The 14,232-nt window shown below is 45.6% G+C and overlaps 2 protein-coding genes across 9 annotated transcripts in view; one reads left to right on the top strand and one right to left on the bottom strand.

Annotated features, from left to right (window-relative positions):
• LOC121166488 (glutathione S-transferase Mu 1-like) overlaps positions 1-14,232 on the bottom strand; it is a 135,870-nt gene that overhangs the window by 66,883 nt on the left and 54,755 nt on the right. For 3 of the 7 annotated variants that reach the window (XM_040995628.1, XM_040995625.1, XM_040995630.1), the window contains 2 exons: positions 13,672-13,767; positions 13,475-13,585 (listed from right to left, as the gene is read on the bottom strand). In XM_040995628.1, the coding sequence (XP_040851562.1) occupies positions 13,475-13,585; positions 13,672-13,767 (207 nt within the window). Of the gene's footprint in view, positions 1-11,089; positions 11,945-13,474; positions 13,586-13,671; positions 13,834-14,232 lie in introns of those variants that run through there. The other 4 variants (XM_040995619.1, XM_040995623.1, XM_040995622.1 and 1 more) reach the window with 4 other exon arrangements.
• LOC121166490 (glutathione S-transferase Mu 1-like) overlaps positions 1-14,232 on the top strand; it is a 37,144-nt gene that overhangs the window by 15,332 nt on the left and 7,580 nt on the right. The window lies entirely within an intron of this gene.

Below are 14,232 nucleotides of genomic sequence, written 5' to 3'. Positions count from 1 at the left end.
TGCAAACAGTTAGTGCCATTGTCCAGGCATCTTCCGAGTCTGCGGCTCTTCAGGGAACCATGACACCCCCTCACTGCATGCTATGTACACAAAGCCAAGTCATTGCTTCTCTAGGCTTTCCTCTGGGCTACCCAATAGCACAAGGCCCTTCTTCTCAGGTATTCTGCATTTTGGCCTACAATCATCTTGCTAGTAAGGTGTCCTCGTCCGTGTACTGGACAGGAATCTCCTGTGTTGCCATTGAAAGTGAATCCACTGAAATGCCTTGGACACTCGGCAGGAGCCATGACAAATGCAGGTTCCAATCTTCCATTTCCAGGAGCCTCTCTTCTTCCCTGAGTCAGATGCATGTGTTTGGAATGAGCTGGCACCCCCATTCCACAGAGGTGGAGTAAAGGATCAACAGTGGTTAATTTGTAAGCAGACCAAACACATTTTTCTTTCCATATTCAATGAAAAACAAACAATTGATTGAGCCTATGGCCCAGTAAAGTATCTCTTCCAAAAGATAAATAATGCTTGCTTGTGAATTCCAGGCACTGGCCTTGAGAAAGCTGGCTGAAGTTGCAAAGTGATCCTGCTTTTCCCTGGTCAGCATGACTGGGAGTTGAAGTTTATTGCAACACACCGTAAAGGGGAACAAAGAACAAAGTGAGAATGGGTTTGTGGCTGAGTTGGCTCCAACCAGCCACATCTAACACAATACTAGGCCTCTTTCAGATCCCTGCCAGTAACATTTTGTAGCTGCTTAGATAGGGAGGACATTCTGCCACTCCCAACTCATGATAAAGTCCAGCCATCCAGCAAGTTTCCCAGGGAGCTGTGCTGAGGTCCCAGATAGCCACTGTCAGACCTGCAAGCTGCTGTAGCACCTGATGCAGCAGCCCAGCCTCCCCTGCTCCCTCTTCAAACATCAGATCATCTACTCTGGCCAAGGACAATCAGTCTATGGTTCTGGAGATTGTTCAACAGCGATTGTCCTCACCTGTTGACATAATAAAGTTTCTCTTTTCCATACTCTTCAAACTGGTGCTTGTGAGTTTGATTTGTCACCAGGGACAGAAACCATGCTTACCATAACAAGGCAACAGGCTCAAGCCATGGCCCTGGTCAGTAGGCTGAACAAGGGCTCTTTCCATCTGGCTGTTTAAGGTTCTATTTCTGGTCCCACTGAGACCAACTTTGTGAACACAGAACTAGAGAGGAAACCATAGGATTTCATGTGGGCAGACATCAGCTCTAGGCCCCCAGAGTGGGAAAAAATTAGACCACAAATGTCTCTAGCCCCCCTGGGGTATGCATAGTCCAGTAATTTCTTGGGGCTCCAGGGCTGCAGCTTGACGCCATCTCCTGAGGGTCCACAGCCCTGGAGACTTCACTCTTCACTCCTCAACCAATTCCCTTCCCTCCTAAGAGCTGCAGTGAAGAAAACTCTATACAGAACAGGTGTGTTACACGCTAGAGGAGTTTGTGCAGGCCTAGGAAACCCACTGCCCAATCCTGCAAGTTCAGGTGCATGCTTCTCAGGAGGGATGCCGAGTTGCGCAGAGGGAAGCTGTGTTCTCATGTGTACACGCTACTGGTGTAAGAGCCTCTGATGGACACTCCTGCCTCTGTCCTCTCCCTGTTGCTGTACCCTGCATCCCACCCAATCCCCTCAGGAAGCCCTGGCTTTCCTGTCCACACAAGCATCTGGATGGGCAGGCGGCATGTGCAGCATAGCAGAGAGCCCAAATTGTACCCAGTGACTCAGCAAATCCTGCATGAAAATTGATACAGGGAGGCAAACCAGAAAAACACACCCCTCAGGCTCTAATCTGTGACCTGAAAGCAGGAAGTCCCTACTTCTCCACCTGGCACAGGAGCCCAGCTTCAGTACACAAACTGCTTCTCCTTCAGTGCAGCACTGCCCCACCCCCACCCCCAGCACCAGGCCAGAGGACACTGAGCCAGGCTTTGTGCACCTGCTGATCAAGAGACAGAGAGCCCAGGAGGTGGGTCTCTCTTCAGGGAGAGCCATGGCTGCCTGCACCCAGTGATCTCAAGGTATAATCCACAGCTGTTTCCATGCCCTCTTTTGAGGGAGTCAGGCATAGACAAGCAATGACCAGGACCGGGTTGCCCTGAGCTTCAGATACTAATTTAAAGGACGCTCACAGGGACAGTGAGTGGGTAGCCAAGGGTTATGATGCGAAAGAATGTGCACTTATCATGGAGTAGTAGGCCATGAACTAAAGCTAAAAGTGAGTGAGTCTGAGATATGAGGTCACCAAGATAATGGGCTATGATTTTTCCGGGAGGTGGTCGTGGGTGAGGAATCTTGGTGGAGTGAAGACATCTGATGTGCACCCTATGGGCGGTACCTAGCTCTACACAGTTGTAAAAGGAAGGGATTCTAGATTTTAAGTTATTTTCTAGCTTCCCAATTAACCTTTCTTTTTAAATTTATTTTTTATCTTTTACCTCAACGTATCAGAGACAAAAGTAAAAATCTACATGTGGGTTATTGCATCTGTCTTTCTTATTTTCCCCAGTTAGTCGTCAGACTCTTCCGGACCAAAACCATTGAACAGGCCACCTCCCTGTGTTCTCAAATCCAGCACCCGCACTTGCCCTTGGTATCAGTGCCTCCTTGAATGGAACTCATGTGCTTCAAGGAGCTCTGAAGATCACACTGGAACATTGTCTGTGACCTGCACATAGAGCTTCCCTCCTACCCTGTTTCAGCCCTGTACCTGCCAGCCACAGACACACTGCTGAATGCCCTGCCTCTCCCACAGTGCCCTGTGTGAAGAGACCTGCCTGGATAAGGGCCTGATGCTACTCCTTCTAGCAAGGCTTGAACCCGATTGACTCCATGGAGCAGAGCTGCCCAGTGACCTCAGCTCTTCCCCAGGGACCGTGACAACAAAGAAGAACCAGTGATCTTCTACAAGCTGCTGTCTGGGACCTCTTTGAGCTTCGTCTCTTCCTACTGATTCCTCAGGGGTCCCAGTAAGCACAGAAATTGTGATAAGCAGCAGAGATGGCAAACCAAGGCAAGAGCCACCAATGCAGGCAGCCATTCCGAGAGAAGGAACGTTGGCACCTGAGACACCAAACAGTCTCCAACTGGGGCCTCAGATCAGTCCTAGTCCCATGAGATCATCTCTTGTGGGTCCTTAACTTGAAGTCCATAGGTTAGAACACTTGTATCCAAGATTTTTTTTTCATTTTTAAATTATTATTATCATTTTATGATACAATTCTGTAGGCCCTGGGATTTCTCCTACTTCCTTCCCAAATCCCTGCCCCCCACTCGCCTACACACACTGAGTTTTCCCATATGTTTGCAATAGCATAGTTCCTCATAAACAGTCATAAATCCATCATTGTGGGCATGAACAGTTGCAGAGTCCAGCATCCCCTTGTCAAGGCACATCGAACAGTTTCACTGGGAGTCCATTGTTAATCCAGAAGTGGGGATGCACACTGCACCATATCCTCACTTCTGGACATGCCAGTCTCTGCTACACAGACACTACAAATCTCTGCAAGTGAAAAGCCACAACAAAATTAACGACAGAAAGAAAACCAGAAATTTACAATGCCATGAAGTTAAGCAACACGCCACTGCATATGATAGTCTCCATTACACAGTTACTACACATTCTCTTAAATGGTCAGAAAACAAAATCAACAGGAAGAAAATAGAAATTTATAATGGCATGAAGTTAAATAACATGCTACTAAATGACTAATGTGTCACTAAAGAAATGAAAAAGAAAATAAAGAACCTTCTTGAGGTTAATGATGCTACTATAGATCTATGGGTCGTTGAAGAGTTTAATAAGAAAAAAGTGTTCTGAAGAAATGAAACTGAAACCAAAAACATCAAAATCCATGAGATACAGTTTCTGCTGATCTTTGTTGGTGAGATATATTTCCTGTAGGCAACAAATAGATGGGATTTGTGTTTTTAATCCAGTCTACTAATCTATGACATTTGATTGATGTGTTTAAACCATTTACATTCAAGGTTGATATAGATAGGTGGTAATTTGGTCCTGTATTTAGCAATAGGTTGTTCATTGATTTAATCTTCTTCTGTTATTTTACTGGGATTTTCTTCACATTTGTCTTTGGTTTTGCTGGGTACTATTCCTCTTCTCTGTCAAGACAACATCTTTAAGTGTCATGTGTAGGGCAGGTTTGAAAGAGGCAAATTCTTTTAGCTTTTCTTTACTCTGGAAGAATTTTATTTCATTTTCAAAGATGAAAGGAAAGTTTCGTTGGGCACATTATCCTGGGCTGACAGTGTTTTGCTTTTAGAATATGGAATATGTTACTCCATTCTCTTCTTGCCTGTAGAGTTTCCTGTGAGAGATCTCCTGTGAGTTTAATTGGCATTCCTTTATATGTCAGTTGATTTTTTTTTCACGTGCACATTTAAGGATCTTTTCCTTATGTTTGGTTGAAGAGAGCTTGATTATCATATGTCATGGTGAAGATCGCTTTTGGTCAAGACTGTTGGGAGTTCTGTGTGTCTCCTGGATGTTGTTTCCCAATTCTTTATCTAGACCTGGGAAATATTCTTTTATTATTTCATTAAATAAATATATTATTTTAAAGATTTTTTTTTCAATTGGAAAGCCAGATATACAGAGAGGAGGAGAGATAGAGAGGAAGATCTTCCATCTGATGATTCACTCCCCAAGCGGCCTTAATGACCAGGTTGTGCTGATTTGAAGCCAGGAGCCCTGAGCCTCCTCTGAGTCTCCCACATGTGTGCAGGGTCCCTAGGTCCTGAGTTGTTCTTGACTGCTTTCCCAGACCACAAGCAGGGAGCTGGATGGGAAGCAGGGCTGCCAGGATTAGAACTAGTGCCCATATGGAATCCCAGGCACATGCAAGGCAAGGACATTAGCCACTAGACTATTGCACCAGGCCCTCATTAACTACATTTTTAAACACAGCTTCTCTCTCTGCACCTTCTGGAACTCCTGTACCACTTATTTTTGGCCCTTTAATTGTGTCTCTTCTTGAATACTTTTTTTTTTAGCTTGACTCAGCTCTGCTTCCAGCTTTTTGATTATTTCCCCATTGTGACAAGAAATATTTTCCAATTCTGAGATTCTTTCTTCTGCCTCATTCATTCTATTATTGAGACTTTGTATTGGATTTTTAATTTGCTCTATTGTGTCCTTCATTTCCAATAATTTGGCTTGATTTTGTTTCAGTGTTGCTATTTCCTGTATGATGTAGTCCTTAAATTCCTGCATGTGCTTCTCATTGTTGATAAGAAGCTTTATAACAAGCATTTTGAATTCTGTATCGCTATTTTCTCAATCTATTTCTCATTTAACTCTGAGGTTGGCAAAGGCCTTTGATCATTTGCAGAGGAGTCTTCAGCAATGTTCACTGTGCCTTTGTCTCTTTGCTCTTGGTCATTGTACTTCTGGTTAGCAAAGTCTTCTCCTTGGGGCAGGTTTCTAAGCTGTGACACCCACAGGTCTGCAATTCAATTGCATTTGGTACATGGCTTTTTGTTTGCCCTCCAGTGAGTTTTTTTTTTTAAAGATTTATTTTTATTATTTTTTCATTGGAAAGGCAGATATACAGAGAGGAGAGACAGAGAGGAAGATCTTCCGTCCGATGATTCACTCCCCAAGTGAGCCGCAACGGGCCGATACTATGCCGATCCGAAGCCAGGAGCCTCTTCCAGGTCTCCCACGCGGGTGCAGGGTCCTAAAGCTTTGGGCCGTCCTCGACTGCTTTCCCAGGCCACAGGCAGGGAGCTGGAAGGGAAGCAGGGCTGCCGGGATTAGAACCGGCGCCCATATGGGATCCCGGGCGTGCAAGGCGAGGACCTTTAACCACTTGCGCCACCGCGCCGGGCTCCTCCAGTGAGTTTTGAATCTGTGCTCTTGCATTCGACTTCTACCATGGTCTGTGTAGCCCCAGCTCCTGGCTCAGTACTCTACCTCCTGTGATCCCATGCTGTTGTTGCACCATTGTCTGTACAACATTTCTCCCACTTTGGGTTGTTGCAGATCCCAGGATTAGGGAGACACCAGGTGTTCTAAATAGTAGGTTGTTTGTAGTACTGATCTTGCTGGAACCTGCTGGCTGTTAGGTCTGAAGGGCACATGGACCTATTTTGGGCCATAAAATGCCAAAGTCAATATTATTTTCCTGTTGGACCAGTGCAATGTACTGAGCTCAGTGAGTTCACTTCCATTCAGTGTTTGCGTAGCTCACTGTTGTCCCTGCAGTCTCAAAGTCTTTGCCACGGTGTCCAAAATGGCACCTGAGGTTCCACTGTTGGAGTGCTTGATTTGCTGGCCATTAGATCTGGGGGCTACCTGGAACTATCTTTGGTGGAATCTGTAGGATGCTACGTCATTGCAGTTCACTGAGCCAGAAATGAATTCACTCTCAGCTTAGTGCATGTGTAGTCCTGTCCCATAGCCTTTGCCTCCTTACAGTAGATGATATCTGATTCGGCTCTACCAGAGGTTTGGGCTGTGAACTCCACCCTGTACCCTAGTACCACCTGTTTGAAATCTCTGTTCTGTCCCTGGTCCTGGTCAAATTAAACAAACCAGCAGAATGGGCAGTTCTTTGAGTTCATTTCCTATGTTCCCAGTGAATTCTCCCTCCCACCTGGGTGCTGGTGGAGTCCTGGCCACCGGTGCAGTTCAGATTCCTGCTGGCTGAATGTTGCTGGGATGTCTGGTCATTAAAATACCACACCATTGCGTCCGCTGCTCTCCTGTGTACTCAGTTTCCAGGTACCCTTCTGTCATTGGTCTGTCTGCTCCTATTTCATGGACTGTGCCGTCTGTGCTTCACCCTGGTTAATGTTTCCCTGTCTGTTTAAATGTGTCCTTACTCTATTCCACCATCTTTATTCTCTCTGTATCCAAGATTTTGAAATGTATTCTTTCATCTTTGATAATTTTGATCACTGGTTACAAAATTACTTATATTTGCATATCTTTTTTCTGGTGTAAGGATGGAATTATTCTGAGTTGTATCCTTTGGTAATCACTTTTTAAGCTTCAAATCAAATAAAATATTTTACCTTAATGTTTATATATGTTTAAATTTCTATTTAAATTTTATTTCTTTAGCAGTCAGAGTGATGTAAAGAGGGAGAAACAAGGAGAGATCTTCTATCCTCTGGTGCAGTGACCCAGTGTCACCATAGCTGGGCTAAAACAAGCCGAATCCAGGATCCCAAACTTTGTCCAAGTCTCCAAAGGGATGGCAGGGGCCCATATTCCTGTGCCATCTTCTATTGCTTTCCCAGGTGCGTTAGCAGGGAGCTGATTCATAGAGGACTAAGCTGACTCAAACAAGTGGACAATAAGCGATGTTGACCCTGCAAGGGTGAGCCTAATCCATGTCACCACAAGTGTGATGCCTGAAGGGTCAAAATAAAAGAATGGAACATACTGAGAAGATCTGAAAGTCCTTTATTAGTCAGTGGTGGAGAGCAGGCTCATGTGAGAAAGATTTCTAAAGTTTGAAGTACAGAAGAGCAAGGTTTATGAAAGCAAAACCACAGATGGGGTCAGGGATAGGACATTTAGGGGATAGCTCAAGCTGCGTTAAATGCAAAACTGTATTAATGATGGAAAATTGCTGACTTTGCAAGCTCTGGTGACTGGACCACGTAGAGCTTGATTGTGCTCCTAGTTAAGCTTGAGCAAAGTAGTCAGGGAGTTAGAGCGTTTTGCCAAACATGATGTGGTTTTCTACTCAGTGTTAGGTGTACCTCCTGACAAAACATGGCGTTGAGTCCAACTCAATATAGTGTTCCTCATATCAGGCTTGTTGCTTCACAAGGCAGCTCCAAAATACCCTTTGAATTTGAGCTGTGAAATCAGAGAACTACAAAGGGACTTAAAGTCCATGGAAAGTGGAATGAAAAGATAAGCTTATTTTGGTTCAAAAGGATTGTGAAGTTCATACATGCTAGAATCTTAAAAATGAATTCATGAAAAAAATACATGCCTGGATTTTAGATATTTTAGTGCCAAAATAAATTTATCTTTTTTCATTTTGACATTTTGAAATAGCTTTTGTTTATTGTGTTTTAAACATTTTATTTCTTATTGCACATGTGTCACCTTGCCCATTTTCACAATGCTGTGGTACCACATTCATAATGCGTTGTTGCTCTGACACCCATCCAGCTCCATAATTTTTTTAAAAAAGAACTTTTCTTCTCTTTATTTTGAATACTATTTGCTCTGTTTCTGCCAAATTTTACACTTTCACATGTTTTCATAATGGCTGTTATTTGTCTAATGCTTCCCTATGCAGGGCTCCCGTAAACACATTTTGTAAGCTGGCCTGATGAATTTACTAATATATATGAAAGCTAATATTGTTGGAAGAGATATTCATATTAGTCAGTATTTTTTTTGTTGAGAAGTTAAAATATATCTCGTTTCCCTCCTGGTTTGTAAAATTTCTCCTGAAAACTTTGACATGAATGCCTGCTAGCTTCTTAAAAATGACCAGACACTTTCCTCTTACAAATTGAAGGATTTTCTTTCTGTGTTGTACTTTTGAGAGCAGAACTACACTGAGTCACAGTGAGAATCATTTGTGTGTCTTTTGTTTGTGCATCTGATGTTCCCTGAGCTCCTGTACTTGAACTACATATTTCTCCAGACCGGGGCTATTTTGAGCTGTCATGTCATGAAATAGATTTCTTAAGCCTCTATTCCTTTTTGCTGTCAGAGACATCCACAATTAGCGTCTTGTTTCATCTCATAATACCCCAAGTGTCTCAGAGTCTGTCTGCATTCTTAATCTCCATGTTTGTCTCACTGTGATATACCAAAAATTTGTCCTTATCTTTCAACATTCTTTCTTCTGCTTAAATTCATCCATTTAAAAACTTTATTCTTTATTACTAAAACCTATGAAATTGTCATTTTCAGTATCTATTTCTTTCCTGATTGGAGGTATCATTTTCAGTATCTCTTTCTTTACTGAATTCCTCAGTCATGTCATGATTTATCTTCCTTATTTTCTTCAACCATCTGCATTTTCTTTTATCTCCTGGAGCATCCTTATGATCATTCTAAGCATTGTTTTTAAGTCTCTTGTCCTGTAAAACTGTAGGTGGGAACATAAAACCAACACTCCCCATCCCCAGCCCTGACCCTTTTCCCATTTCCTGTCTCTATGACTTTGTCTTCTCCAACTGCATCCTGTCAGTGGAATCATAAGGTTGTGGCCGTGACATGGACATCACTGAGCCTGTGTCCTCGCGGGTCACCCAGGCTGTGTCATGCTCAGAGTTCCTTGATGAGGGCTGAGCAGTAGAGCCTGCTCCTGTGTGTGTGTACAAACTGTCCTTATCACTTCCTCTGCTAGGAGACACCTGGGAGGCTCCCATCGTGTCGGAAGTGATGCTCTTATGAGCACGGCAGTACACACAGCCCTTCGAGGACTTGGTGTTTTTGAGTGTTAAGCAGAAATGGAATAGCTGCCAGCAAGTGATAATTTCACTTTTTGAGAAAGAACAGTGCTGACTGGCACAATGCTGGGCCCTTTGGCATTCACACCAACAGAGCCAAGGGTCCCAGTTTCTCCAGACCCCACCAGCACTCCCTTTGTTCTGCTTTGTGTCCCAGCCAATGCCATGAGTGTGAGGTGGTAACTCAGTCTAGCTCTGCCTTGCCTTGCTCTAATTGGTGATGTGGAGCACTTTCTCAGGTGCTATTTGACATCTGTGTATCATCTAAGGGACATGTCAGTCCAAATGCTTCACCCATTTCAGAATTGAGTTGTTTGGGTTTTGTTTTGACACACCTGTTTTGTAAATGGAATATTAATGGAACACATGCATCCATTCCTTCAGGTATTCTGTACAGTTGACTTTTTCTTTTTTTTTTTTTAATTAGAAAGTCAGATATACAGAGAGGAGGAGAGACAGAGCGCAAGATCTTCCCTCCGACGATTCACTCCCCAAGTGACTGCAACAGCTGGTGCTGCACCGATCCGAAGCCAGGAGCCAGAAACCTCCTCCTGGTCTCCCACATGGGTGCTTGGTCAAAGGCTTTGGATCATCCACGACTGCCTTCCCAGGCCACAAGCAGGGAGCTCGGTGGGAAGCAGCGCTGCCAGGACTAGGACCAACACCCATATGGGATCCTGGCATGTTCAGGCGAGGTCTTCAGCCTCTAGGCCACCATCAGTCCCAGGTGACATTTGAAAACCAAAATGTTGAGTAACTGTGACAAATCATGACCCAGAAAGCCAAAAATCTTGGGCATCAGAGAAAATGTTTTCTGACCCTGTACTAGATGTACATCTATATGCACTTATTATTTTCTTTTATTACAGTGTCACTTTGATCTTCCATTGCTTTTGAACTCTTCTGTCCTCAAGTCAAATATTGATTTAACCAATTTCCATGCAAGAGATTTCATAAGCATTTAGCTAGGCCTACCCTTGATCCTTCACTTGTATCTTTTAAATTAGTCACCTATTCCTTAATGACCCTTAGATTACACCTGTTGCTTACTTTCGTTTGTGCAGCTATTGGCAGCGCAAGTCCCCTCCTGCAGTAAAACACCAAGGTCAAGTACACTGTCCCACCAATTTCAGAAGGCTGTTCCATAGGCGTTCACCACATGAGTCTTCCTCCTTTGCAGGTGACCTCTGATGGAATTCCAGGTTCTGATGTAGTGCCACATCATGGGGCAGCAAACCAGCCTAGCCCAGCCCATTTCAGGAAGGTTGTCCCAAAGGCAGGTGCAGCACCTTTAATGGTGACGTGAGAGAAAGCTGCAGGTACCTTCTCTGATCCCTGCATGCTTACAATCTCCTGCATGTGACTCTGTACCTCCTCAGATCCAGATGGTTATTTCCACAGCGCAAAGTCCCATTCATGGCAGAACAGGCTGGCTTTGCATTCCCAGGAGGCAATTCTTCCACATTTCCAAACTTCCTGAACACCTGATGCAGGCCAGGCACCATGACACATATCACAGGGAAGACACGGAGGGATTCTCTTCTCTGTTAATTGACTTCTTCTCAGTTCGTGTAGAAAAACAAACAAACAAGTACAACAATTATAGGCAATGTGACACTATTTATTGAGAAACATTCTGAAAATATAGACCAGGAATATCCATGTCAGGGAAAGCACCCTGGAGCAGCTCCCAGTGGGTGTGCCCGACGACTGCCAGCCCCTCCCTATCAACCCTGCAGCTCTCAGAACCAGGACTAAGCTGCAGGGGTTTCAAGCCATGGCACAATGCTGTAGGAATGAGGAGCCAGGCAGAAAAAGGGACCCAAAGAAAGAAACACAGTGACATGCACAGGGCACAGAAACGACCAGCACACCTTGGCATCCCATTTTCCAGGTATACCCACCCACAGCATCCTTCTTTCCCAGGTCCTGCTGTGGCAACAGAAAAAAGAAATTCCCGAAACTCCAGCATTGTCAGTGCCAAGTCAGAGCTCCCAGGGAAGAGGAAAGGCCCAGGCTGAGGTTCAGGCTTCCTCGGGAGCACATAGTGCCAGGGAGATCTCACTCAGGAGCAGGGTCAGCACAGGCCAGAGACCTCTCTGGCATTTGGGGAGTTCAGGGACACTCAGGCCCCTCATGGCAGAAGACAGGAGCCACAGTAATGGCCTTAGTGCAGGAACCACAGTCCAGGGAGCCATAGCTGAGGAATTGGGCAGAGCTTGGGCCAGCCAAGACTCTATGGGAGGGACTGGCTTAGAGGACAAGGGGCAGCAGGCTGGGAGGAGAGAGTGGAGGGAGAGGACTGAGAAGGCTGAGGCAGGGCTGGGGGCATGAGCTCCCCAAAGCCGATCCTATCCTTGAAATTACTGTGCCTTATTTTCCCGTCCAGGTGGCCACCTTAGGAAATATAGGTCTTGGGAGGAAGCGGCTGGACTTCATGTAGGCAGCGATCTTTGGCAGGGCCTGCAGGGGCAGAAAAAAAAAAAGCAGAACTCAGGGTCTATGGTCCCACTGGGTTTTCTGTAGCATCTGTTTAGGAACAGCCCAGCAAGATCCAACAACAGCCAGTGTATAGGGCTATGAGCAGGACCTCAACCCTGTGGAGTTCACTCTTCATCACAGATACCTCACACCACACCTCGAATGATGGGTCATCTGGAAGATGCTAATAGCTAGGTGCTCTGCAGGTGCAGGCTCCAAACCCATCCCAACCTGCAACATGATCTGGTCCTGGCTATCACCTCTCAGAGGGAGCCTGAGTGTCATACTTGTTCAATAACTTTCTCAGTCAAGCACATTCTTGGGCCATGCATCTTCATGGCAGGGCTGACAGTGCCCACAGAGGTTCTCAAGAACTCAGGGCGATCCAGAGTGTTCTGGGCCTAATGGGCCTGGCACTGAGGGCCACGTGGTCTAGCACACAGATGCCATCTGGTCTCTCAACCCCAAAACACAGTGCTGGGCAACTGTTGCATAATTCCTAAGGCCACAGGATTGGAACTGATTCAGAGTTGATGAGAAGGCACATTTTTGCATAGCTAGGACAATAGGGCAAAGATCTTAGAGTGAACAATCTGTTGGACTAATACCGCAAACACTCATATCTGTGATAAAAGCTTTTTTGCAAACAAGATGTCCCAGGGTGATAGATGAGACCCAGGGAGGTGAAGACGTGGCCATACTCCTCTTGGTTATGTCTGATGGGACCCTGAGGAGTGAAGGTCAGGCTCTGCTACTCAAATTCACACTGTGTCACCCCTTCCCTGCCCCCGACTCTGCCTGCCCTTCTCTAACTGACTCATTGTAGCATGGAGTCACATTTGCAGGTGCATAAAATTAAATATCAAACACCTGTCCCATGTCACAGACACATTATTTTAGACATTGGGCATTAGAACAAGTGACAATGAACGTTTTCACCATTAACTCTTCATGACAAGAACCTTAGGTGCCACCTGTGGCCACTGAGATCCAGCGCCAACAATACACCTAGCAGCCAGTGTTTCCACACGAGGAGCTCATTGCTTCAACTTCCCTGGAGATCAAGCTTATGGAATGTTTGTATCTCTGACACTGAATCTCCATTCTAACATGTCTCAGCCCTCCAGATGCCCAGTAGACACACTGCTTGCTGTCTGGCCTCTCCCATAGTTTCCAAGGATTGGAGAACCAGATAGGACAACGGCCTTTAGCACAAAATGCAGAGGACCTCTGGTTGTTGCCCATACACCCCAGAGGATCTCAGGGAGCCCAGCACAACTGTGACTGGCTCTGGGATCCTGACAGATGCCTTACCCTCTATTTCTCAGCTTGCTACGTGTCAATTGGAAGTAACAGCTCTATCCACTGTGTGAGAATATATGCAGATACACAGGACACAGCAGGTGCAGGATGCTAACCCTGGGTCCTGCTCTCAGGGGTTGGTCTGCAACCCAGCTCCAGGACTCAGAGAGCATGAAGGAGCTGGACAAGGGGAGAGGAGCAGGGAGTCACCTCAAATCTGGCCATGAAATCCTTCAGGTTTGGGAACGCATCCAGGCAACCAGGAGCAAATATACGGTTCCCATCCAAGACATCATAAGCGTGGAAATCAGCAATGGTGATCTGCAGAAGCCAGGAGGAGAGAGCTCAGGACCAGAGGAGACCAACCATGCCCCTTGCTCCTGCCTCCCTCCCTCCCTCTGCCTCACCTTGTCCCCTGCAAACCAGGGCCGCTTCCCCAGGAACTGGGAGTACAGTGTCAACTTCTCAGGGAGATCCTTCAGATAATCGGGCTTCAGCTTCTCCTGAAGGAACAAACAACTGTCAGCACCCACAGACACAACTTTGGGTGATGGGTTGCCTGCCCAGGGCTGCACATGGCCCTGCTGGCCAGGGGAGGCAGCCATCTTTCCTGAGCGTGGCACAGGGATGTGTACAGTTCACAAAGGATGAGAATGTGATGTGAAAGGATGGAGGGAAAGGAACCCAGGACCTTGGGCTGACCTAGCATTGCCCATTGGGGAAATATGCTTATCTTGTAAGGGCATGGTGGCAGCCCTGGGAAAACCACATACACCTGAGGACAGACCCATCGAGAACTGCTATCATGCACTGAACTTTGCTTCCATGTAGTGATGCATGTTGGGAGTAACAATGAAAGATGGCCATGATAAAGGTCACAGGTTAGTTAAGTACACTTTCAGAATGTGAATTTTAAATTTCACAATTAAGTTTGCCTCCAGGGTCATCAGGATTATATCTAAGATTAT

Source organism: Ochotona curzoniae, unplaced genomic scaffold (assembly GCF_017591425.1).
Source record: "Ochotona curzoniae isolate NIBS_2020 unplaced genomic scaffold, NIBS_Ocur_1.0 patch144, whole genome shotgun sequence".
Taxonomy (NCBI): domain Eukaryota; kingdom Metazoa; phylum Chordata; class Mammalia; order Lagomorpha; family Ochotonidae; genus Ochotona; species Ochotona curzoniae.
The sequence above is the reverse complement of the archived record's forward strand: the minus strand, read 5'-3'. Positions and strand labels throughout refer to the sequence as shown.